This window comes from Periophthalmus magnuspinnatus, chromosome 15 (genome assembly GCF_009829125.3).
Source record: "Periophthalmus magnuspinnatus isolate fPerMag1 chromosome 15, fPerMag1.2.pri, whole genome shotgun sequence".
In the NCBI taxonomy this organism is placed as follows: Eukaryota; Metazoa; Chordata; class Actinopteri; order Gobiiformes; family Gobiidae; genus Periophthalmus; species Periophthalmus magnuspinnatus.
In genome coordinates, this window is record NC_047140.1 from 22,536,128 (window position 1) to 22,559,259 (window position 23,132).

A 23,132-nucleotide genomic window follows, 5' to 3' on the forward strand; every position below is an offset into this window, starting at 1 on the left:
GTTCTAGTCAATAAAGGTACATAGAGGACTGCAGACTGAAGGAGGCTGCTGTATTATGGGCACTCAAACCACAGTGCAGTCCAGCAGCTGACCATAGGAAGCACCTGTGTGAGTCGGGTTCAAGTTTTAGGCCAGAGGTGTTAAGTGCACATAAAAGATAAATCTACGAGTGACCACAGGCAAACGTGAGCGAGCTCACCTCACAGCTGGTGACCCTTGTGCACTTTAAACCTTTCTATCCACATCACAGGACCTCTTGGCCATTGAAAACATATCAACTTCAGGTTTGCCTTTCTCCCTAAAGCTTTGAATGTACAAGTATAAACACGGCAAAAGCTTATACAACTATTTGACAAGACCCGAAGAGCTGAGTTAATTCAATGTGCCATTTACCTGACAGCCAACAAAGTCTTGATTTTCATTAATAACAATCTTCTGCATTCTTCACATCTGTGGTTAGAGGCCATATTGCTTGAACTGCCCTTGCAAAACAGATGTTGGTACAAAATGTAAAATGACAAAATAAACAAGAACATACATTCTTTCTATTTATTGTAGCACATGAAGAAGCATTACACATGAATTAATTAAAACAAGTGTCCAAGTCACTTAAGACATAATATGCAGGATTTTCATGACAGTGAATAAAAAAATGAAATAAAGCAAGTTCAGGCCTTTATAGATTTACTGTATTTTTGTTGGCCATAGCACTAGAGAACAAACTGGAAACTCTAAATAGAATGGGATGATTATCATTATCATAATTATTGTGATTACCTATGTTATAAAGACATTTACAATGTTATTTTTTAGCATGTTTTACCGAGTGTAAGACTGCGCTAATTTTCTGTAATTGTCCTGCATAGTATATCCATCACGGAAAAGAAACCAGGCCACAAAATCAGCAACTTTCAAGTCAAAGTATGCCTACAAACTAAGTGCAAATGTAAAACGTTCTCATCAGAGCTCACCATTTGCAAAATGCAAATACACATCAAGCAACTCTTCTACTGGGAGCACTTAACGGTCTGCACCATCAGTTTTAATACATCAGACAAGCAATCAGTGTACAGTGTATGTGTAATGTATGTTTAAACTATGATCAAGCCAGTATTCACAGAGAAACACTGCCCTCTTGAGGCAGTTAGAAAAAATCTAAACATGTCTGTCTTCAGACAACCTTGAAAACAATACATATTTGTTAGTTTTATTACAGTCAAGAAACTCATAAAATGCAGTAAGTAAAGTCTTCCCATAAAACAGGAAGTAACTGCAAGGAATTAATCTATTTTTGAAGTGCAAAAGAGGCTTATCCTCCCTTATATTATATGTACAGTTTTACAGTTTGCACCAGTGTGGAGGGAGAAGAAAATTTAGTCTCTCTTTTGAAATGAAACATGTCTTAGATCAAAAGGCTGTTGTGTCACCATAATCCTGGTTCCATTTGGAGTACAGGTTGAGGGTCGAGGGACTAACACTGGGTTTTATGCGCTTCAGCGAATCATCAAAGTCTTTCATCTTAATGTTACGCATCTGTAAGCAAAGACAATGACAATGACAGTCCAGAAAAAATACATAAATAGGCCAGAATAAAATTAGCAGTGGTATTTTTGGTACTTACCTCACTCGCAGCCATATTTCTGACTTGCTGTGGCCCCAACTCTGCAGAAGAATAAGTATGAGAAAGTTAAATAAATACCTAATATAATGGGCAGGGTTTTCATATCAAAAGTAGTATTTATACCCCTAATTGGTCCGAGTGCAGCATCTTTGGCTAATGACGTCAAATCACTCCCTGAATACCCTTGGGTCTTCCTGTGAATGTCAAAACTCAATGACTACTTCACAATATGGAAATAATCCCAACCAAAGTATGGTAATTAAGGGAAAAACCTACTTGGCTAAATAGGAAAGCTCACTCTTAGTCAAAGGGTTCCCATGCTTAGACAACAGATTTTGAAGCAACAGGGCCCGTGTCTGAAAAAAAAAGGTAGTAAATGTAAAACTCATCAATAGGTATATAGGAATTGTTCCATTGGTTTATTTTGTTAATTCACCTCTTCATCTGGCAAAGTCACGTATACTCTTTTTGCAAAACGCCTGCAGAGAGACATGGTTAAATGGTGAGCAATCCTCCCAGATGGGGGGCAAGAGCCAGTTTTCCGTGTTGATTCAATTATATTCTCATAAGAAATATAGTAAATCCAATAATTCAATAATCAAAATGAAAAGTTACGGATGCTGAACCTGATAATTACTATTTAACAATAATTATGAAAGGGGTCCAATGCAACTTTTCTGGTGCTTAGTGAGACCTCCACAACAAGTCAGTCAGTGGCTGGTGGCGGTATCTACACATCTCCATAAACAAAGATTACGTTTACTGCCATACTGTGGAACATCCCAAGCAAAGCAATGCAATCTCCATAATGACAGGGTAGTGGCAACCCTTCACCAGAAAGTTACATAATGCACCTTTAAACATGATTAGGTTTTAGAATGTTGTGATGTCATCTTAAACACAGCAATGATAAAAAAAAAATTGGTTGAAGAGTTACTGTTTCTACCTCAGCACAGCTTCATCGAGCTCCTGGGGCCTGTTAGTCGCTCCCATAACAAGCACTCGGTCGTCTCCTCCTGACTGCACCTAAAACACAAGTTGAAAAATGGCTCAATAAAATGTACTACAATCAAACTTCAGCAGATTTTAAATACCTCTTACCCCGTCAAACTCAACAAGGAACTCTGTTTTCAGTCGACGCATGGCATCGTGTTCCCCCTCTTTCCTCTGACACAGCAAACTGTCAACTTCATCTGATGGGAGAAGATTCACAGCTGATTAAAAGTACAGTGAACATTGGTTGTGTCGTAAAGTAAAGAAATACTGACCTATAAAGATGACTGAGGGTTGTAACTCCCTGGCGACAGCAAACAAGGCTCGAACTAACTTCTCCCCCTCACCAACCTTCAATTTAAGCAGAGGGCATTAGCAAAGTTAGACTGGTTCAAGTAAAGATAGTATGCTAGCAAAAAAGGTTTAAAGTCTTCTTACATATTTAGAGGTCAAACTAGCAGCACTGATGTTGAAGAAAGTTGCATTTGACTCAGCAGCAACAGCTTTGGCCTGAAAGAAAAAAAAAAAAAGTGATTGACGATAGCAGTGATATGATGTCAAAACAAAACAATTTACTTACCAACATAGTTTTGCCATTTCCAGGTGGCCCAAATAAAAGCAATCCCCGTGCTGGTGCTCTCAGCCCAGTAAAGAGCTACAAAGCCAAAATTCTTAGTTAATAATTTATAATACACCAATATATAATCAAAGTATTTATTTAAACCTCTGGTCTTAAGGCAGGAAGAATAACAATCTCTTGGAGTGCTTGTTTTGCCAGCTCTTGTCCTGCAATGTCTTCAAATGATACAGCAGCACCACTGGATGGAAGTCAAATAATCAATTACATCTAAAATAATAATCATATAAGCTTGGCACTCATGTGTACTGAGCTGTACCTGTCAATGATTTCATTAAGGATCAGATTTGCGAGTTTGCTGTCGACATTCTTGAAGATTTTCATATCCCTCTTTACTGGTGGCTTCATTGCTGCTGTTCTTCCATTTGATTTTGCAGTGGTGGGGGTTACCTTTAAAAATCAAGAAAAGGACATTTGAAAAATACATTAATGCTAGATGTTACCATTAATGTATTATGCTTTTGGGGCATCTGTTATGAAACTATAACATACATAGATCATCATCTTTCATTTTCTTCATTATAAACTCTAAAATGGTTTGATAGTAGAAATGGGTCCATTGACTTTCTGTTAAAACCTCTTTGTAGTAACATTTCATGAAAGCAAGCACATTTTCATGTGCTTGTTTTTATTGTTGAAAAATGGCTATGTGACGTGCAAACTATACAGTATGCACCACAGTTTAAATTTTTAAATAATTACAAGTAAGTACAAAGAAGTGGGCAGGGATAGGGGTAAGTGAAATACTAATACATAATATGTACTCTTTAATAGTCAAATAATGATTTATAGATGGACTGAAATTTACCTTGAAATCATTGGTTCTGGATGTGGGTCGCACGGTAGTTGAGGGTCTGATATTAGATAGTGTTGAGCGGGGAGCAGGCTGACTCTTGGGAGCAGGTTTTGGTTGAGTTGAAAAGAAAGAAGCTGAAGTCCTTTGAGAATCACTCCTCTGTTTGGAAGCCAATGTTGTCTCTATGAAAGACAGAACAAGAATTTAGGGTTATCCGGTGCAATATATGTGATAAACAATAAACCAAATTGGTCAAAGGGTCTATAAATGAAGCTCAAATTAGTATCACAATACTAAAATTTCAAACTCAATTTCGATACTAACAAATAGACATGATACTCAAAAAACCCATTACAATAGAATGTCATTTTCAATATTAAATAATGCTACGTTCTTTTATATTACCATGTGGTTTGTATCGGTGTAATCACACAGTCGTCCAGGTATATATGGTCTTAAACACTAGTTCTGACACAACTCAAGATCAATCTAAAGCTATTTAGGAAAGGTTCATTTCTGATCTGTGAATGTGACTGTTTTAGTATTGATACTTGATCAAAGGAGTAGTTTCGATTATTATCAATTAGTATCTCATTTTCAATACTCTTGACGACCCTAGTTCAAATGACCTGCTTTACATAACCCTTACGTTAAATTAACAAACAGGAAATGCCCTCAAGGGTACCAATTAATGTTACATACAAAACAATGGTACCGGTACTTGTTCATAATAAGGTGTAATCTTTGTCATACATAAGCGTTTTATGTTTTTGCTATTTATTTTATGTAATTGAATATAACTCAATGCTTTAAATTCTCAACTGATACTTAAATAAATAAAGATGAATAAGAAAAATGGACCTGCGGACATAGGGCCTAACTTGTTACACCCACTACTGTCTTTCAAAATGTTATCTTCAACTATATCTATTCTGGGTCTTTCCAGCAACCTAGTTCACAGTCCCTAGTCCAGCTCCTCCTAAAAAAAAAATATGTTATAGTAATTCATTTTCACATACCTAATAGGACCAGTCTTTCTTTTGCCATAGTGAGATTATTGATCATTTTATCTTGTAGTCTTTTGGCTCTCTCATATTGTTCCCCTGTAAAAACACAAATATGTCTTTATCTAAACAGTAAGCCTATATTTGCGCTTTTGATTGCATTTTTTCTTACCTTGTGCATTGATTTCCACTGCAATGCCCCTTTCAAGCTCAGAAATCCCTCTTTTGTACCACTGGACTGCCTCCTCTTTCTCCCCTGTTATAAACACATCCATGGTTATAACATAGAGGGTAGAGCTATTTCACGCATCCCAACAACGCCCAGCTCAAATATAAGCACAAAATACCAACCAGTGTCCTCTTCGTCGATCCTTAAGGCCTTGGAGATGTACTCAAACGCTTGCTTGTGGTAGTTTTTGATCACTTCTGCGTTATCTTTGCTTTTACTTGAGTTAATTTTAGTCGACATTACTACAACTGTCGCCTCGCTTCACCTAACCGTTGAAAAGCTTACGAACTCAACTAAAACGCTGGATTTTAATGTTCATAGATAACTGGGATTAATAGAAGTAGGCATATATAAATAACAATCAGGCTACATATGTACAGAAATGATAATCCCTTCGCTACAAAAACATTTTTCGCTGCTTCCGCTTCTCCACTGACTGACAGCACATATGCCCGCCCCTTTCTTCTTCATCTTGGATGAGAATGTTTTCATGTCGCCATCTGCTGGTATAAAAGCGCAATGACTGTGGTAAATACATGAAAAATTAACTGAAACGGTAATGCAAGAAATTGTGCAGTCGTCTTATATAAAATTAACAGCAAAAAAAAAATTAAAAAAATAAATGTAAAAAAATGTAGAATGGCCAAACTATATGGATTCAATCTAAAACAAAGGCATATGAAACAATTAATAAGAACATTGTAAAGTTGTGCTACTCGTGTGGACAATTGGATGCATGCTGAGCAAGCTATTCAGTTCATTAATATCAAGTGAAGGACCAGATATGCTACTTTTAAAGGCACAGTATGTAACTTTCTGGAGGTGAAAAAATCATACTTTGGAACATTTTTCTATGGAGATAGATTTTTGCTATATTGTGTTATGAAATTATAGCTAAATGAACAACATTTCTATAGAAACAAGCGTCTCCAGGCCAGATATAAATCCGGTCAGAATAAGAACGTATGTTTTTTTTTTTTTCTGTTTTTCAGTGATACAAAAACAATTAAAATGAAAAGATATGTTTTTATTTGTATTTATTTTTTTGTTAAAAAGTTACATACTATAGCTTTAAAACATCTGGAAAAAAGTGAGCTACGTAAAATATTATTTTGCTACAACACAGTCAGTGAATGTTATAGCTCAGTGAAGCCTCCTTATGCTGGATTAAAATTAATCTTTTGGTTTATAAAATACAATTGCTTTCTAAAATCCTTTGGAGGCAAATGATACCATCATCTTCGCAACAGCCAAACCCAGATTCATACTCCACCAATCAAATTATTTAGGTTATTCAGGCAGCCAATGGGAGCTGATTTGCCGCTCATGGAAAGGCTTAAGCCCCGCCCACTACCTGCTCCTCAGTTAAAGCTCTGATCGTCGAGCTCTGCTTCTGACAGCTAACATTGGCATTTCGGTCTCGCTTCTTTTGCATTGGCACTTAAAACACGTTCGTATTTTTGTGCCTTTCAACATTTTGCGATTACCGTATCTAGAAACGCTTCAGTCGCTGGCGTTTTATAAGTTTTCTCCGGCTAAATACATGCTAACACGGAGACAGCCCACACAGCCAGCTGACGGGAGGTTGTTATAAGCCGAAGCTGTGCTACTACCCTTTGTCTGTAGACTTCAAACAAGTTAACAACGAAGACCTGGCTCTTCCTCTCGCTTTTGACAACCCGAGTCATTTCTTTTGTTTTATTTCTCCTGATAAAAGTGAAGTAAAGCAAGATAGGCGGCTGGGGAACCAAGATGTCGAACCGAGGGAATTGCAGAGACGCCAAACACGCCGGGGCCTGGTACTCTGCTTCGGGTAATTGTCAACAGTGCACTGGCCTGATAGCTCTGCTAGCTGGATGTTATTTTTCTCCCATCAGGACAAGCAGTGCTCATTTAACTTAATATTTTATTTTACTATTCCTATTCCTAAGGAGACTTTGAAGACGCATGTAAAAAAATAAAAACATGTATTGTTTGTCGTAAAGTTTCTACTCTACTTAGCAAAAAGCTAACATTTAGAGCTAGCTGCTATCGACTACCTCACCTCTGGTCCTGTTTGGTGCATGGTTGTTTTGAGCCTATTCAGCATTTCCCTTTGTGGTTGGTGAATAATACTGATCAAATACAGTGACTTTTATAGATATGGGTTTTGGCCAGACATCATGGACTCAAAGTTGAGGGAATATACTTTATTTTGCTAATCAAATGGCATTTTATTTACCAAATGGCATTGTCCCTTTGTATCAGGTTACTGTCCATTTTACCTATGGTTCATAATGTATTAACATGTTTAAACTGCATACCTGAGACCTCAAGTTTAGTGCAGAGCTGCTGTCTGCTCTGAAACAAAAGACTGGGCAGGGCAGAAAACGCTGAAGCTCACGTTGCACCCCTTCCCCCATTTCACGGGTAGTGCTTTATTTCAGCGTAATAAAAAAAACAAAAAACAAAGAATAACTACCACCAAACTACTCTGTTTACAAATGTAACACGCGCATCTCACTATAATTGTAAGATGGGCGTAGCGCCTTTTGAACAAGGCAAAAGTCCCTCAGTCTTAACAGACGCATCGACCTGGACGTCCTTGGTTGTTTTTTTATGCTAATGAGCCTCTTGCTCTTTCTGTTGACAGCATTAGGGTCCCATTAAACTAAAAGAACAGTTTATCTTGACAAATGTGTTTAGATTTACCTACTCTGTATCAAGCAGAAGCTTGCACTAAAGCAAAGGTGCTTAATTGTTATTGTCCAACACTTAGCAAGCTGCTGTGTTGAGCTCCTCCTAGGTTTAGTCTAATATGTTTTTTCAACTAGATGATACGTTGTTGTAGCTGTTGAGTACAACATCCAAGCTCTTCTATTTTTAAATAAAAACCTGACACCTTGGGTATTTATATTGTATCGAACCATGTGACCCTCTGTTATTTTGGAACGATATTGGATAGATTACTAGTATATAATAATATTGCAGTTAAACTCTGGTTGAGTGACTATACAATAACCAATCACATTCAAGTGTGAACTCTTGGCAGAAGTTTTTTTTTTCCCTCTCAAGACAATATAAAAAAAAAATGTAAATAATCAACTGATATGTTTTTTTCATGACCGATGCCAATAGCATCGTTAAGAATCCAGAGTAACCGATGGCCGATAAGCTCTGCTGATATTTTTGGCTGATTGTAGTAACATTTAAATGACAATTTAGGGAAAATGATCACAAACTCACCCACAGCCCTTTTCTACGGGAGAGCAGTGTAGCCATGTTTTGTGGAGTTATCTCTTTGCGCTAAAATGTTCAAAAAAGCTTTATGCATATTCTTTAGGCACCTAAAACAAAATATTGGCCTGTGCTGGAAATTTTAAAATGTGTTCTAGGTACAATAATCGATTACATTCATTTCTGAACTTCTGACAGAAGATGGTGGTGACAAAGGCAATTAAATAAGTCAAGCAAATAAATCATGATTAAGATGTGTTCCAGGGTTAAAGGTTATCCAATGTATGCTTGATAACATTGTGAAAATACCATATTGATAATGTATGTGGATCTATATGACTAAATACATTTGCTGTGCTTTTCAGGTGCTCAGCTTAATGCACAGTTGGAGGGTTGGCTGTCCCATGCTCACTCCTCGTTCAGACCTGCTCGAGCCATCATTGCACCGTAAGCAGAGCTGCACTCCTGAATTAAAGTGTGGCTCTGTCTCAGTATAATGTCACGTGTCTTCTCCCGCAGGCATGCTGGGTACACCTACTGTGGTGCCTGTGCAGCACATGCCTACAAGCAGGTCGACCCTTCTGTAACGTATGTTTAGTTGATGTATCATTAACCAATATGCTCCTACTCCTATCAGTGACTAAACGTATGGTTTTACAGTCGTAGGGTGTTTATTTTGGGACCCTCCCATCATGTGGCTCTGTCCCGCTGTGCATTGTCTCCTGCAGAAGTCTACAAAACTCCTCTGTATGATCTACGGATTGACCAGAAGGGTATTTTCTTTTGGACTTGTGTTGACCTGTTTTAATGTTATATTGCTGTCACATGCTACTGTTAAGTCTTTGACTGGTTATTTAATGACAAAATAAGGCAGTAACAGCAAAATGCACTAGATTAGGTTTTTGAGGCCGATCTAAATTTTTTATTTTTTTTTATCTGCTGATATTGATCATGGCTGATACCGATCACATGGACTTTGATATAGTGATGCAAAGTATTTTAATATTTTAAAATATAGTATATATCATATAGACTTTTGATGATATGAAGTTTGTCCAAAAACTTCAGTGGAGTTTTGCTGGCAATTTAAGCCAATAATGTGCCTTTGGCTGCCCATCAATTACCTACATAGGTGATCAGTATTTCTGATCAGCCCATTTTGCCGATCTCAGATCACGTTATTTTTGCCTTGATTGGCCAATCAATGATCGGTGGCCAATCGATCGGAACGCCTCTAAAGTGGAGTAATGGTTAAATAAATATTACAAAAAAAACTTTACTGTTAACTATCCATGTAGAAGTACTTTGTTCTTTTTGTAAAAAAAAAAAAAAAAATACAAATATTCAAGTAGTAGCTCTAAAATCAATTAAGTTTTTCATAATTTTCTTTAAACCTGATTAATTAACTTAGGATTTACGTGTGTGTTTCAGTGTACGCTGAGCTCGGGAAAACTGGGATGTTCGACCGAATGACTCAGAAGACCGATCTAGAAGAGCACAGTATTGAAATGCACTTGCCTTACACTGCTAAAGCCATGGAGAGGTAACATGCATGCATTAATTACATAAACAAAGCACGGCACATAAAAGCTTTTTATCATGACAAGTCTTCTGGGTGTTGAGCCAATTGTCATTCTGTGCACGCTCTGAGTTATAGGCTCACAATACTGTGGCACGTGAGAAGTGTCAGTGTGCATAATTGATGGCAGCCTTCTGTTTGGTTGGCAAGAGTTAAAAGTAATTTCTTGGGAGGAAGCAGGAAATACAAGGAAAACAGAGCACAATCCAGGTCTGCTGTGTCAATAGCCTGTTTTCCTTGGTTTAGCACTGAATGGAGGGGATTTTGAGGACAACATTAATGTATTCAAATTGTTTTTTGCTCATTTAGGTGGGATTGGCTCTTATTATTTCTTTTGTGTTGCTTTACATAATTTTATCCATTTGTTTATGGTCAATTTATCAATTCACTTATGACTGACCATAAATGCATCACTTTCCTACATCCTATGATTTGTTTTTCTGCCCAAACATAGAGCTATTTTATGAAGTATGTACCATAGTAGCACAGTAGCATAGCTAGCTATTGAACATTTCACTTGTGTGTATGTGAAACAGTTAATCTAATCTGTAGTAAAGTAGTTTTAATGTATTTTTTCATTTGTAGTCGCAGAGATGATTTCACAATTGTTCCTGTGCTTGTGGGTGCACTGAGTGAATCTAAAGAACAGGAGTACGGGCGCCTGTTCAGCAAATACCTGGCTGATCCCACCAATCTTTTTGTCATCTCATCTGACTTCTGCCATTGGGGTAAGACAAAACTTAAGAACAACCTTGGTAAAACTGTATTTATTTGAGTATAAAAGAGCTGAATGAATTTTGTACTGATACACTTACTTTTTCATTTCAAGGTCAACGCTTCAACTACACATACTATGATGATGCACAAGGAGAGATCTATAGATCTATTGAGCATCTTGACAAAATGGTAATGAACTTTGTTTTAATTAAACTTTTGTTTCTTACAACCCTAACATCTTGTTTGCTACATCTTTGGCTTATTTGTTTAGGGGATGCGCATTATAGAGTCATTGGATCCAATCCTTTTTACCAACTACCTGAAGAAGTACCGCAATACTATCTGTGGACGGCATCCAATTGGAGTGCTACTAAATGTGTGTATACCAAAAGATCATACTCTGCTTATTAATTTTAACAGCCTCTTGGTGTAAATTGTTCTAACTGTCCCTGACTGTTTCAGGCTGTGGCAGAGCTGAGAAAGAATGACATAGACATGAGCTTCACTTTCTTGAACTACGCACAGTCGAGTGAGTGCCGGAGCATGGATGATAGCTCTGTGAGTTACGCCGCCGGAGCGCTCGTAGTCCATTGAGGTCAAAGGTCGTAGGGGCCTCAGCAGCGTCGCCACTCGACCCTTACGATCTATTGCCATATCCCCTCCAAATACCTGCCCCGCCCCAGCTGCACCTATTACTGCAGAACGGACCTAGACACTCAAAGCCAATACAATCCCACCTCTGTCCACCTTTCTACTCTCTCCTCTCAACTTGAAGTGTGCTGGAGATCTGGATTGAAGTATTTAGTTTGAAGTGCAGTTTTGAGATTATGTAGGCTATGGTTAGAGGAGTTATGAAGAGTAGGTTTAATTTGGGATTTTGGAAAACCTCAGATTATAGCAAGGAACAGATGTTTTATCCCCTTTTGTTTACATGAAAGAAGATAAATACGTTGTAAATCTAACGTTTACTTTTACTCTAAGTAAGCAGACCTTTTGTAATTTGATTCAGTAAGGCAAAAAAATTAAATGGCAAATTTCTGAAAACAATTGAAAATGGTGCCAGATAAAAATGATTGAGGAGGTGAAGGCTTTTGCGGTTTGTCATAGGTAACAATCTCCATATAGCTCTTTATATATTAGTTGCTAACAAAGGGCTGCAACCAACAGAACTTACTAACCCCCCGCTATGTAAAACCAAAAACATTACATATATTATACCCAATTTATTAAGTTTAGCTCTTGTTTTAAAGTATTTTATGAGATGTGGTAGTATTTACCAAAACAGTTTTTGGATTTTAAAGGCAGAAGTGTCACACAGTTATTTCTCATGTACAACCGTTACCTACTTGTAGCATCCTTTACATTTGAGATTTATATTGTATAGTCTGCAGCTCTTTCGCCACTGCTGGACTGAATTTTAGGTGAAAGTTTACCAAAATGGCACCTACAGTTTAGACTAACAAATAAATGCATAAAATTTTCCAGATTTTAGGCCACAAAATGTTTCCTTTCAGTCCAGGCACAGCTTTGATGGGCTACCCAAAACTAGTTATTAGAATTCACTAATAAGTTGGTAATAGGATTTGAATACATTATATAATAAATTTACTATTACATTGATATGATCATTTTCAAATATTTCTCTACAATTTGCAGTAGCATTTTCAGGTTTTGAAGAGTAGGCATAAGCAGCAACAGCGCACAATGTTAAATGCTCCTCTGGTATATTGCAGCCCTCTTAAGTGGCTCTGCAGCAAAAAAAACAAAGTGAGTGAAACGGAAAGGCTGTTACATTTTACATCTGGCTACAGTACTTTGGGCCCGCTTGACCTCTAATTTAAAGGAAACTAGTTAAGCATGACACACTGTGCTATTGTGCCTTTTCTCACCGTTGCACATAAACATACAGCATATTATTGTCACGTTTAAGTCTTATATTAGAATGTGTACTCTAAGTTTCTCTTCCCATCTGTGGGTCCCCCCCCATGCTTAGTTCACCCAGCTCGTCCAGGCTGTGTGACCCCTCCTATCCCTCCCTCCCCCTATTCTTACCCCCTCCCCATCGGTCTAAAATGGCACCAACTGTTATCTCCTGTCTCCAGCAGGGAGTGGTGTTCGTTTTGTCCACCTCACCTCATTCCTGTAGAGGCAAAAGCTGAAACCTCAATACTGTTCATTTTCTGTTTTACAAATCTTTTTTTTATTTGGAAGTTGTTTTTGTATTATTATTTTCAGTTTTTGCTTAGAGAATGGGAACTTACACATCACATACATTAAAAATATAAAAAGAAAAAAATGACTTACTGCTCCCTGAATGGAGTTTTTTATCTCAGGTTCCACTGACAAAGCATCCCAAAAGGCTCTTAAGAAAAGGCCGAAGATTCATGTTACAAAAAAAGTAAAATGTACTGAAAAACAAATCTGCGGTAATGTGTCTTTTTTTCAACTCAACACAGCATTTAATTACAAGGATTATTGCAAACATACGCAAAACTAAAATCTCAAAGTAGGCTGAGGCTCAAGCATGGACCAAATATTATTGTCCATCTGTGGAACATATGAGTTCAGACAGATGATTTTATTTTTGTTTTGTGTTCATTTTGTCTTGGTTTCCACAAAAGTTAAATCAAGTATGATTTCCCCCATGCAAAAATATAATATTTAAAATAAGGCTAAACAATATTGGGGAAAAATTTTATTACATTATCCCACAAGCACTGTGATTGTGATTTATGTTTCAAATTAGGATTCAGTTCACATTGCCCATTATCACAACCAGGAATATTAACATTTGAGAAAAGATCTCTATGTAATCCCTCAGTCATCCAGGTCTGACCCATAGCAAAAGACAAAGTTTAAATCTGTCAAATAGACAAATTGTTGTAGGAGTGAAGCTGTTTCGCTGCTCATCCAAGCTGCTTCTTCAGTTCTGGTTAGATTGCTGGTGGACACTGCCTTAAATCCATCTGAAGGGAGAGGCTAACTACACTGAAACTGTCAACAGCTATTGTCTCCAGTTTCAGATGAAACTACCCTATTCAGCCTTTAACGACCCTGCTATTGTTCTCTTGATGTGGGTCTGAGGATGGAGTTATAGATAGGGGATAGATGATGTCTGAGGCCCCCTTCATATTTAAGGATGGATTGTCTTTCCTAACAAAAATAGCTTCTTTAACTCCCCTCTCAAACCATTTCTATTCTCTGGCTAAGATCTGAACCTCACGATCTTCAAAGAAGTGGTTAGTGGCTTTGAGATGGAGATGTACAGCAGACTGGGGTCCAGAGGAGCTCTCATGCCGGTGTTGGTACATCCTCTTATGGAGTAGCTGTTTAGTTTCTCCAATGTAACGCTCACAGCACTCTTCTCTAAACTGAATGGAGTAGACTACATTACTTTCTTTGTGGCTCTGGGTTTTGTCCTTAGGGTGGACCAATTTTTGTCTTAAAGTGCTTGTGGGTTTGAAAATTATCTTAAGTTTTTCAGACACACCCACTGTAAGGAATAGTTACACCTTTCCTTCTAGGTTCAGATTCCCCATTGTCCTGTTTTTAGCTATCTTAGATCTATTTAAGGCGGGTTTTATTATTTATTATTATATTTATTGTGGGTTTGGATACCCACAAGCCGAGAGAGCTTTCTCCAAATGTTGTTCCTCTTTCACTTTACCCTCTGTATTTGTGAGCTCTGTGTTGAAGAGTACGGATAACTATATATAGTCTGTGCTGCAGTGGATGGTGTGAATCAAACAGCAGGTATTGGTCAGTGTGTTTGGGTTTCCTGAAGGGGCCTTCAATAGATCTAAGAGAGCTAAAAAAAAAACAGGACAATAGGGAATCTGAACCTAGAAGGAAAGGTGTAACTCAGACACAGCGGGTGTGTCTAAAAACCTCAGAGAGTTTTCAGACAGTACGAGATTCCTGTCTTTTTCAAACTTACAAACACTTTAAGACAAAAATTGGTCCACCCTAAGGCAAGGCAAGGCAAGGCAAGGCAAGTTTATTTGTATAGCACAATTCGTACACAAGGTAATTCAAAGTGCTTTACAGAATAAGAAGGACATTAAAATCACACAAATCAAACATAAATAATCACAAATAATCATCATAAAATCAACATTAAAAGAGAAGAGTGCAGAATAAAAACCTGTCAGTCATATGCACAGCTAAACAGAACTGTTTTGAGTCTGGATTTAAACATTGTCAAAGTAGAGGCCTGTCTCACATCTTCAGGAAGACTGTTCCAAGTTTTAGCTGCATAAAATTTAAACGCTGATTCCCCATGTTTAGTCCTGACTCTGGGCACCAGCAGGAGGCCGATCCCTGAAGTCCTCAAATTGCGAGATGGTTCATATGGCACTAACATGTCGGAGATATACTTTGGACTTAGGCCATGGAGAGACTTATACACAAGCAGAGCTGCTTTAAAGTCTATTCTTTGAGCTACAGGAAGCCAGTGCAGAGACCTGAGCACAGGACTTATGTGCTCATACTTCCTGGTTCTAGTCAGGACCCGAGCAGCAGCGTTCTGGATGTACTGCAGCTGTCTTAACGCACGTTTGGAGAGGCCAGTGAGCAGGCCGTTACAGTAGTCTAACCTACTGGAGACAAATGCATGGATAGAAGTCTCTCTAAGTCTGGCTTTGACAGTATACCTTTGATTTTTGCAATGTTTTTTAGGTGGTAAAAAGCTGCAGATGTTATTGATTTGATGTGGCTGTTAAAGTTCAAGTCTGAGTCCATTATTACCCCTAGATTTCTAGCCTGATTTGAAGGTTTTAGAGAGAGAGACTGGAGGTGACTGCTGACACTTTCTCTATGTTTCTGTGGGCCAAAGATGATAACTTCAGTCTTGTCTGAGTTTAGCAGAAGAAAGGACCCTAAGGACAAAACCCCGAGCCAAAAACAAAGTAATGTAGTCTACTCCATTCAGTGTAGTGAAGAGTGCAGTGAGCGTTACATAGGAGAAACTAAGCAGCCACTTCATAAGGTGATATACCAACACTGGCGCAAAAGCTACTTTGGACCCCAGTCTGCTGTACATCTCCATCTCAAAGCCACTAACCACTCCTTTGAAGATAGCGAGGTTCCAAATCTTAGCCATGGAAAAGAAATGGTTTGAGAGGGGAGTTAAAGAAACTATTTTTGTCAGGAAAGACAATCCTTCCTTAAACAAAAATGGGGGCCTGAGACATAATCTCTCCCCCATCTATAACTCCATCCTCAGACCCAGACTAAGAGAACAATAGTAGGGTCATTAAAGGATGAATAGGGTAGTTTCAGCTGAAACTGGAGACAATAGCTGTTGACAGTTTCGGTGTAGTTAGCCTCTCCTTTCAGATGAATATAAGGCAGTGTCCACCAGTGATCTCACCAGAACTGAAGAAGCAGCTTGGATGAGCAGCAAAACATCTTCACTCCTACAGCAATTTGTCCAGTTGACAGATTTAAACTTAATTTTTTGCTATTTGAGAAAAGACTGAAATATGAATGAAAGGGTATTTTATTACATACATATTTGTAATCATGGCAATTTTCTAGTTGCACCAATACAAGTAGTGATTAAGATCTGATTGCCATAATTTTGTATGTATTTTTGGGATGTAATTTACTAAGAATACTGACGAAAGCTACTGCAACTTAGATTGAACCATGTATTATTACTATTAATGTGCACTTTGCCATTTATGGTCTAACATTCTAAAAATAGTGTGTTAACAAAACTACATCCAAAATGTGTACCTACCTAGTTATACTTTTCATATATGTAGAAATTGCAGTCTTTGTGGTACGTATGGTATAAAGTATGGTATAAAAAACTTGGACTGATGAGAGAGATACCCTGCTCATGCCCCATCTCCTGTCACCTGCTCCCTGCTGTGGTTGTTTGGTGACAGGAGGATTTAGTTTTCTCCAGTCGGCACTTCACACAAGATGATCAGTTCAACCTTAAACATTTTTGTGTAATTTGAACACACCTATTGGCATCCTAGCTAGGACACCAATAGGTGTGTACCTAATGGCATTCTGGCTGTTCTGGCTAGCTCTATTCAGCAATAGAGATGCCAACAGGTGTGTAAGCACTCACTAAGAGTTATATGATATGCTAATTATGCCTCAGGCACAGGGCAAGGCAAGTTTATTTGCACAGTACAGTTCGTACACAAGATAATTCGAAGTGCTTTACAGAATAAGAAAGACATTAAAACCACAATACAACAAATTAAAACATAAATAATCACAAATAATCATCAATTAAAGGAGAAAAGTGTAGAATAAAAACCTTTCAGTCATATGCACAGCTAAACAGAACTGTAGCTCGATAGACCTAGCCTATATACAGAAACTGTAAATAATAGCTGTTTCCAGTTTCAGTGTAGTTAGCTCCTCCCTTCAGATGGATATAAGGTAGTGTCCACCAGCAATCTGAGCAGAACTGAAGAAGCGACTCGGATGAGAAGCGAAATGTCTTCACTCCTGCAACTTTTTTGTCCAGTTGACAGTTTTTTTTAGGCTTTTACTTTGACATCATAACAAATTTTTAATTAGTCAATTTTAAATAGGAATAATTCTGTCTATGCATTTTCACACAGTATTAAGATAACATGGGAAATTGCAGTTTCACAACACAAGTAAGAATTAAAATAGCCCTATTAAAACACAAATGTGTAACTGAAAAAATATGGTTTGAATAAAAGTAAAGTACAATAACATGTCTATATTAGAAAAAAAAAAAACTGCATTAGCAAACTATTATGTACAATAAGTGACTATGGGTATTCATTGAAGATATATGGACAAAAACACACCCCAGATGTTCCAGAATGTGAACGAGACTTTTGATTAGTAAGAAACACAGGATTGCAAAAGCTGCAGTCTTGAACTCCATGGGATCTCATTTCTACAACTGAGCATTATTCTCGCTAGAATAATCACAAAGAATAATCAACCTAATTATCCTAATCTCAGCCCGGCCTTTGAAGCTGCTCTCCCACATTTCAGCAACACCAGCATTCCAGCACACATCTAACTGGGTTTTGGGTGGAGTCTATCGCCTTGTTTACATCAAGTTTTACACAAGCGCTTATTAAACGTATAAAAGAGAAACTCATTTTCTGTGCTGCTAATCTTGAGGTACAACCTGATAAGATGCACTGCTCTCATGAGTTGGTGAATATTCTGAGCTGTGGGATGATTCTGGCTGGTCTGGGGCATCTCATTCATCATAAGGGGGCCCAGGCTGCGTACGGGCGACACATGGTGCACAAGGGTCCCGCCTGGATGGTCCCGGCCAAAGTGGCGTGGTTTCTCCAAGAGATGCCAGCACTCCTAGTCCCTCTGCTCCTCAGCCTCTCTTCTCACAGCTCTTCCAGCCTGGGCCAGAGTCTGCTTATCTGGACCTTCTGTTTACATTATTTTCAGAGGTAAGTAATACTAACAAACGCATTTATGAAGGGTGCTTTTACACTTGCACATACACCACATCAAAATTGGGACTCATCTGAGACTAAACGTAGAACTATACATTGACTAAACCGGGACTGAACCAGGATAAAACTGGACCAAACCAAGTCTGCCTCTAAGTATTTTATTTTTAAGCATTTTTAACTTTATGCATGCCCTTATTTGTACTTTTTCAGTGTTTTTATGTTGCACTTTATCCCCAAAGAAAGTTCCTAGTTTGTGAGCTGTGTTCACTGACAATGGCAATAAAAAGTCTTCTGATTCTGAAAAGGAATTATAAAACATCCTTATTGAGTCATTTTTGAGCAACATGCAGCTTTATGATCAATTAATATGCATATCAAAGATGTTGATGTGTATGTGCGAATGCTGTTGTCTTCTTGTACATACCGACTATATTTGTTGGACTACACTTGTTGTATCTCAATAGTATATTTTATTGTGGATATGATTGAATACAGAGAGTAGTACAGTTCCATTTACTTGAGTAATTTTTCAATAACATTAAACTTTAAACTAAACTTTCAGACACCACACTTCACTCCTATTTGCCCTTAAAATCAACATTACCTTATAAAATCAGATGTTATTTACTATTAACTGGTCATTGAGTCGTTTATTGAACCTCTACTTTGTACTTCCACTTGAGTAATACTATTTTGAAGTAATATTTTGAACTGTTTATTCTATGGCAGGACATTTGTGTACGCTCTGCTTACCAGAGGACGGCCTTTCCCGGTGCGTGTGATGGTAGCAGCGGGTTTCGTCTGCTCTTTGAATGGCTTCCTCCAAAGTTACTACCTGCTGCACTGTGCACAATTTGAGGAGGAATGGACTTCAAAAGTTCACTACCAAATAGGTCTGTTCACTGAAATATTCTTAGATTTTCTTTGTCATTGGTAAATAAAATCTCAAATGACGAGTTCTTTTTATCAAGGATTAATACTGTTCTACATTGGGATGGCTATAAATATACATAGCGACTATATTCTCCGTAACTTGAGGAAACCAGGTGAAGTCGTTTATAGAATTCCTAAAGGTAAACACGTAAGATTACACCTGTCTTAAATTTCCTTCAGCTCATCATTAAGCTCATGTAGGTTTTCTTCACTTCACTACAGGAGGGCTGTTCGAGTATGTGTCCAGTGCCAACTACTTAGGAGAGATTCTGGAGTGGTTTGGATACGCACTTTCAACTTGGTCCCTGCCAACGCTGTCATTTGCCCTATTTAGTTTTTGTTTTATTGGCCCAAGAGCTTATTACCATCACAGGTGACATTCTGCTTTCTGTTTAAAGTCACACATTTAATTTTTGTTCCTTGTAGTTTGCCCTTATGTGATTATAACTATTTTTATAGGTTTTACCAGGAGAACTTCAAAGACTATCCAGTGCTAAGAAAGGCTTTGATTCCATTCATCTGTTAAAATTACCAGACTGACTCAATACAATGTAACAAAGACACAGAGACACATATGTGACAGACACAGAGACACAGTAAATATTTGTTAGAAAATAAATAAAAAATTTCACAATACTGTACTATGAATGGTGTTCAATGAGCAATTCAACCATAGAAAATAAATCTCTCTTGTTTGTACTTTACTAGTTTGTATCTTGTATTATATATTGCACATCTAGAGCAAGATTGGCTGTTTCTACAGCAACCTGCAGCCCATTAACTTTGGCTGTGAAGGAGTCCAACACATCAGCCTCTCCACTCACAGCTGCAGGAGAGAACTCTGTGTATTTTGTGTTTAAAAAGCTCCACTTATAATCTTTACAATATTGCACCACCCCACACCTACACAGACCCAAAGTTCGGTCCATTTCATCTGTTGTCATGTCAGTGGGAAGTGTCCAGTGGTGAGCATGAGTCAGATCAATTAAAGAACTCCCACCATTGTGATCCAACGCTGCTGTCACAGACTCCAAAGAACGGCAAAACCCCTCTGCAGCAAGCACATACTCTGTCTGCATACACCCGAACATCGTGGCAGTATCCAAGTCAATAGTTTTACTCTACAAAACAGACAACAGGACTTACAACATTAATCAGAGACTAATGTGCGAGTTAAGGTAGTGCTTTTTTAAATAACAAGCTGCCTTGAAATTTACCTTGTATCTGATATAAGCAGCAAGATGTGTTTCAGAGCAGCCTGCTCCATAAACGGCAAACTGATCTCTTAGTGTCAGCCTTAACACATGTTGTGCCTTCTCACATGCAACCTAAAACCATGTAAAGACAAAGGAATATCTATTTAATCGTTCATCAATATTGGTTACAATATATATTACCTAATAAGAGAGTATTATTATGCACAAAATTATGTTAAATAAATATAATAAATAATAAATATTTTCAATGCTGACAAATTACCATCCACTTTTATACAGAGTTTCCAAAGTTTTTGTCAATATCTTATGAATAGCAAGTGCCATACTGCTAACAATTCCACATACCTTTAACTCATTTAGCATGGTCTCATTTCTGTGACAAAGAATGAGAGTGCAGATGGCAGTCTCCTCAGTGGGAACTAAATGCAGCATTATCTTGGATCCAAACTGTCTGATGGTGATTTCTTTTACTTTTCCATAAGCCCTGGGTGGGATGCTATGTAGTGTAGCAACTGGTTGTGCACCTGTTAAACAGAAAGTAGTATTAGTAAGTAACACTAACAAAAGCTAAACTTCTATAGCCACACACATTACAGATATTTAAAAAGGGTTATAGTTTTAATTAAATACATGTGTGTACATTTGTCTAAATTTATTTCAAAATAAAATATGCTTCTAGTATAAAAAAGCATCCCGCTCCTTAAACAAAACAATACAGCCATCTAATAAGCTATTTATTCCTACTTCAGTCATTTCAATAAGTAGAGGTCAAAGTTTACGCACCTGTTAGCTGAATAACTGGCTCCAGTAAATTAATTCCCAGTCTCTCTATCACCACGATGCCATGGTACCTCAGATATTGTTGTAGAACTGGGTGGATGACCTTTTGACACATGAACAATTTCACCTCATCTTTAACAACTTTCTCTCCAATCTTCAGTAGCTGGTCCAGGATTTGTACCTCCACGTCCATTCCTTTGTGCACCACAATGGTCCCTTCTCCAAGCTCAGAAAGGTCCCCAGCGAGAGATGCAGTGAATATAATAGTACGCAGTTGTCCACAATTAAGAAGCCCTGTGAGGTGAAGTGACAGGTCAGGTGTCTCCAGCAATAACCCAGGAAAAATGGTTGAGTCCATTACTGGTAAACCTTCAACTGCGAGAGTTACTATTCTTCCAAGTTTGACTGCACCTGGCTTATCACAGGGGACAGTGAGTAAAAAACCCTGTACAATCAATCTGGTGATATGGAGAATTTCTGATTCTCTTAAAACACAAGCTGGTTTACTGGAGATGACACCATGAGCTAATCTGATAAGGCAATGGCTGCTGTTGAAGTCCACTTTGACTTTACATGCACAGTCTTCTTGCTGGAGGTAACTTGTGCACAGACCAAGCAAATACTTGTTAACTTTTTGACAAACGTCTTTTCTGAGAGAGGAAAGCTGTGCTTCTTCTATAAGTGACAGACACAAAATACCTGCAAATAGGCCACAGTCACTAAACCGAGATATGTGGTTGATTATAGAAGTCCTTATTAAATTTATAAAGGGCTCTGTTGAAGACAAAGTTGGTAAAAGGACAACGGACGTCGAGGTAGTGACAACCTGCCCCCCAATGTTGTTGTGGATTTGTTTTAGTCTGCCTGTAGGTCCATAACACGACTTTAGAAGTTGTTTTAAAATCTTAAGTTTGCTGCAAATATCAGCATTCTTCAGTGGCAAATCCGTACAACGAGCAGGTTGCTTCTTTTCAAGTCGAGACATTGTACAAAGCCTCATAAAACATACAGTTGAAACACGAACCCACGAAGTATTCGGTGTGCAGAAATTCCGTTTGATAATCTTGTTTAAGCCTCGAAAATCGAAATAATTAGAACAGATAACTTAGCAGATTCCCTTTCCAAAGCGGACAGTCTTGCCACCATGCAAATACTGGTGTTTTAAATATAGCCTGATGGTATTTTTAACAAAAAAATAAAAAAATGCTTGGTTGTTACATGCATTATAAAGCTAATTAATTAAATATAAACAACACGATAATTTAATTTAGTTTACCAATTGTTTATAAACGCTGCCAAAAACTAAAATCCAATATTAAAATTGGCTTTCTAAAAGACACCAATGTTGCCATGGTAGCGCTTATAGCTTGGGGTCTTTTCATCATTCTATTTCTCGTCGCATAGTAGCGTCATAAAAAAAATAAATTATTTTTCTTGCAATGTTTATATCAAGAAAGGAAAATAACTTACCTGGAGATAATAGTTAATATTTTTAAGTATAATAATGACAAATTTATAGATAAAACGTAATTATTAGAGTTTATGAATTTAAAACATGTTGTGACGTCATCTTCCGTCGCCTGGTTGTTTCAAACAGTTGGCGGGGCACGAAATTTGCAGAATAAACATCAGTTTTGTACCAATTTTTTTTTTTAACACACACGCACACTGTCAACGCTGGTATGTGCTATATTTTACGATACAATTAAGATCTGTATGTTTCAATCTATTTGTTGCTGCTACGGCGAAAATAACATGAAATAAATGCATGTAAACATAACCAGTTATATTTTTTCAAAAAAAATATAGCCCCTGTTGTCGTCTGTAACGCTATTCTAGTGTTGTACTATACTTTATAAAGCAATACTAAAACCATGTTTTCTCATCCTCCAGTTTTTTTAAAATCACAAATATTGTTTTTTTTATTGTACATCACAATATCGTGTGTTTGCTGAGTGGTCATAGTACCTATTTTATGCTTGT

At 37.6% G+C, this 23,132-nt stretch overlaps 5 protein-coding genes across 5 annotated transcripts in view; 3 read left to right on the forward strand and 2 right to left on the reverse strand.

Moving 5' to 3' along the window:
* Positions 1-536: 536 nt before the first annotated feature.
* On the reverse strand, positions 537-5,724 carry spast (spastin). The gene is made up of 16 exons (XM_033979972.2): positions 5,403-5,724; positions 5,224-5,307; positions 5,067-5,150; positions 4,060-4,229; positions 3,511-3,641; positions 3,339-3,432; positions 3,195-3,269; positions 3,053-3,124; positions 2,890-2,965; positions 2,723-2,814; positions 2,568-2,647; positions 2,058-2,100; positions 1,898-1,977; positions 1,745-1,815; positions 1,622-1,662; positions 537-1,533 (listed from the first exon to the last, which is right to left on the reverse strand). The coding sequence occupies exons 1-16, from the start codon at positions 5,518-5,520 to the stop codon at positions 1,408-1,410; spliced, it is 1,437 nt and encodes a 478-aa protein (XP_033835863.1). The 5' UTR covers positions 5,521-5,724; the 3' UTR covers positions 537-1,407.
* A 916-nt stretch (positions 5,725-6,640) lies between these two features.
* Positions 6,641-13,212, forward strand: memo1 (mediator of cell motility 1). The gene is made up of 9 exons (XM_033979582.2): positions 6,641-7,093; positions 8,862-8,943; positions 9,016-9,084; positions 9,157-9,269; positions 9,928-10,039; positions 10,661-10,803; positions 10,905-10,981; positions 11,064-11,168; positions 11,255-13,212. The coding sequence occupies exons 1-9, from the start codon at positions 7,033-7,035 to the stop codon at positions 11,384-11,386; spliced, it is 894 nt and encodes a 297-aa protein (XP_033835473.1). The 5' UTR covers positions 6,641-7,032; the 3' UTR covers positions 11,387-13,212.
* Positions 13,213-17,911: 4,699 nt separating this feature from the next.
* Positions 17,912-19,689, forward strand: srd5a2b (steroid-5-alpha-reductase, alpha polypeptide 2b). Its single transcript, XM_033979889.2, has 5 exons — positions 17,912-18,213; positions 18,949-19,112; positions 19,191-19,292; positions 19,375-19,525; positions 19,612-19,689. Exons 1-5 carry the CDS (start codon positions 17,939-17,941, stop codon positions 19,676-19,678), a joined length of 759 nt encoding a protein of 252 aa, XP_033835780.2. The 5' UTR covers positions 17,912-17,938; the 3' UTR covers positions 19,679-19,689.
* mkks (MKKS centrosomal shuttling protein) lies at positions 19,521-22,287 on the reverse strand. Its single transcript, XM_033979832.2, has 4 exons — positions 21,153-22,287; positions 20,715-20,893; positions 20,370-20,480; positions 19,521-20,273 (listed from the first exon to the last, which is right to left on the reverse strand). Exons 1-4 carry the CDS (start codon positions 22,147-22,149, stop codon positions 19,857-19,859), a joined length of 1,704 nt encoding a protein of 567 aa, XP_033835723.2. The 5' UTR covers positions 22,150-22,287; the 3' UTR covers positions 19,521-19,856.
* A 452-nt stretch (positions 22,288-22,739) lies between these two features.
* The window catches only part of slx4ip (SLX4 interacting protein), a 44,335-nt gene continuing 43,942 nt past the window's right edge, over positions 22,740-23,132 (forward strand). The window contains exon 1 of the mRNA XM_055227398.1: positions 22,740-22,829. The gene's annotated coding sequence lies outside the window, so the exon portion shown is untranslated. The remainder of the gene's footprint in view (positions 22,830-23,132) is intronic.

Coding starts and splice junctions, on each gene's coding strand:
- mkks (XM_033979832.2), bottom strand. CDS start 22,149: ATGAGGCTTTGTACAATGTCTCGACTTGAAAAGAAGCAACCTGCTCGT. Junction 20,894..21,152: donor GCCAGTTATTCAGCTAACAG/GTGCGTAAACTT, acceptor TCTGTTTAACAG/GTGCACAACCAGTTGCTACA. Junction 20,481..20,714: donor CCATGCTAAATGAGTTAAAG/GTATGTGGAATT, acceptor ACATGGTTTTAG/GTTGCATGTGAGAAGGCACA.
- srd5a2b (XM_033979889.2), top strand. CDS start 17,939: ATGCACTGCTCTCATGAGTTGGTGAATATTCTGAGCTGTGGGATGATT. Junction 19,113..19,190: donor AAAAGTTCACTACCAAATAG/GTCTGTTCACTG, acceptor CTTTTTATCAAG/GATTAATACTGTTCTACATT. Junction 19,293..19,374: donor CGTTTATAGAATTCCTAAAG/GTAAACACGTAA, acceptor ACTTCACTACAG/GAGGGCTGTTCGAGTATGTG.
- memo1 (XM_033979582.2), top strand. CDS start 7,033: ATGTCGAACCGAGGGAATTGCAGAGACGCCAAACACGCCGGGGCCTGG. Junction 8,944..9,015: donor GCTCGAGCCATCATTGCACC/GTAAGCAGAGCT, acceptor CTTCTCCCGCAG/GCATGCTGGGTACACCTACT. Junction 11,169..11,254: donor CAATTGGAGTGCTACTAAAT/GTGTGTATACCA, acceptor TGACTGTTTCAG/GCTGTGGCAGAGCTGAGAAA.
- spast (XM_033979972.2), bottom strand. CDS start 5,520: ATGTCGACTAAAATTAACTCAAGTAAAAGCAAAGATAACGCAGAAGTG. Junction 3,270..3,338: donor TTCCTGCCTTAAGACCAGAG/GTTTAAATAAAT, acceptor TTGGCTTTGTAG/CTCTTTACTGGGCTGAGAGC. Junction 2,648..2,722: donor TCCTTGTTGAGTTTGACGGG/GTAAGAGGTATT, acceptor CTTGTGTTTTAG/GTGCAGTCAGGAGGAGACGA.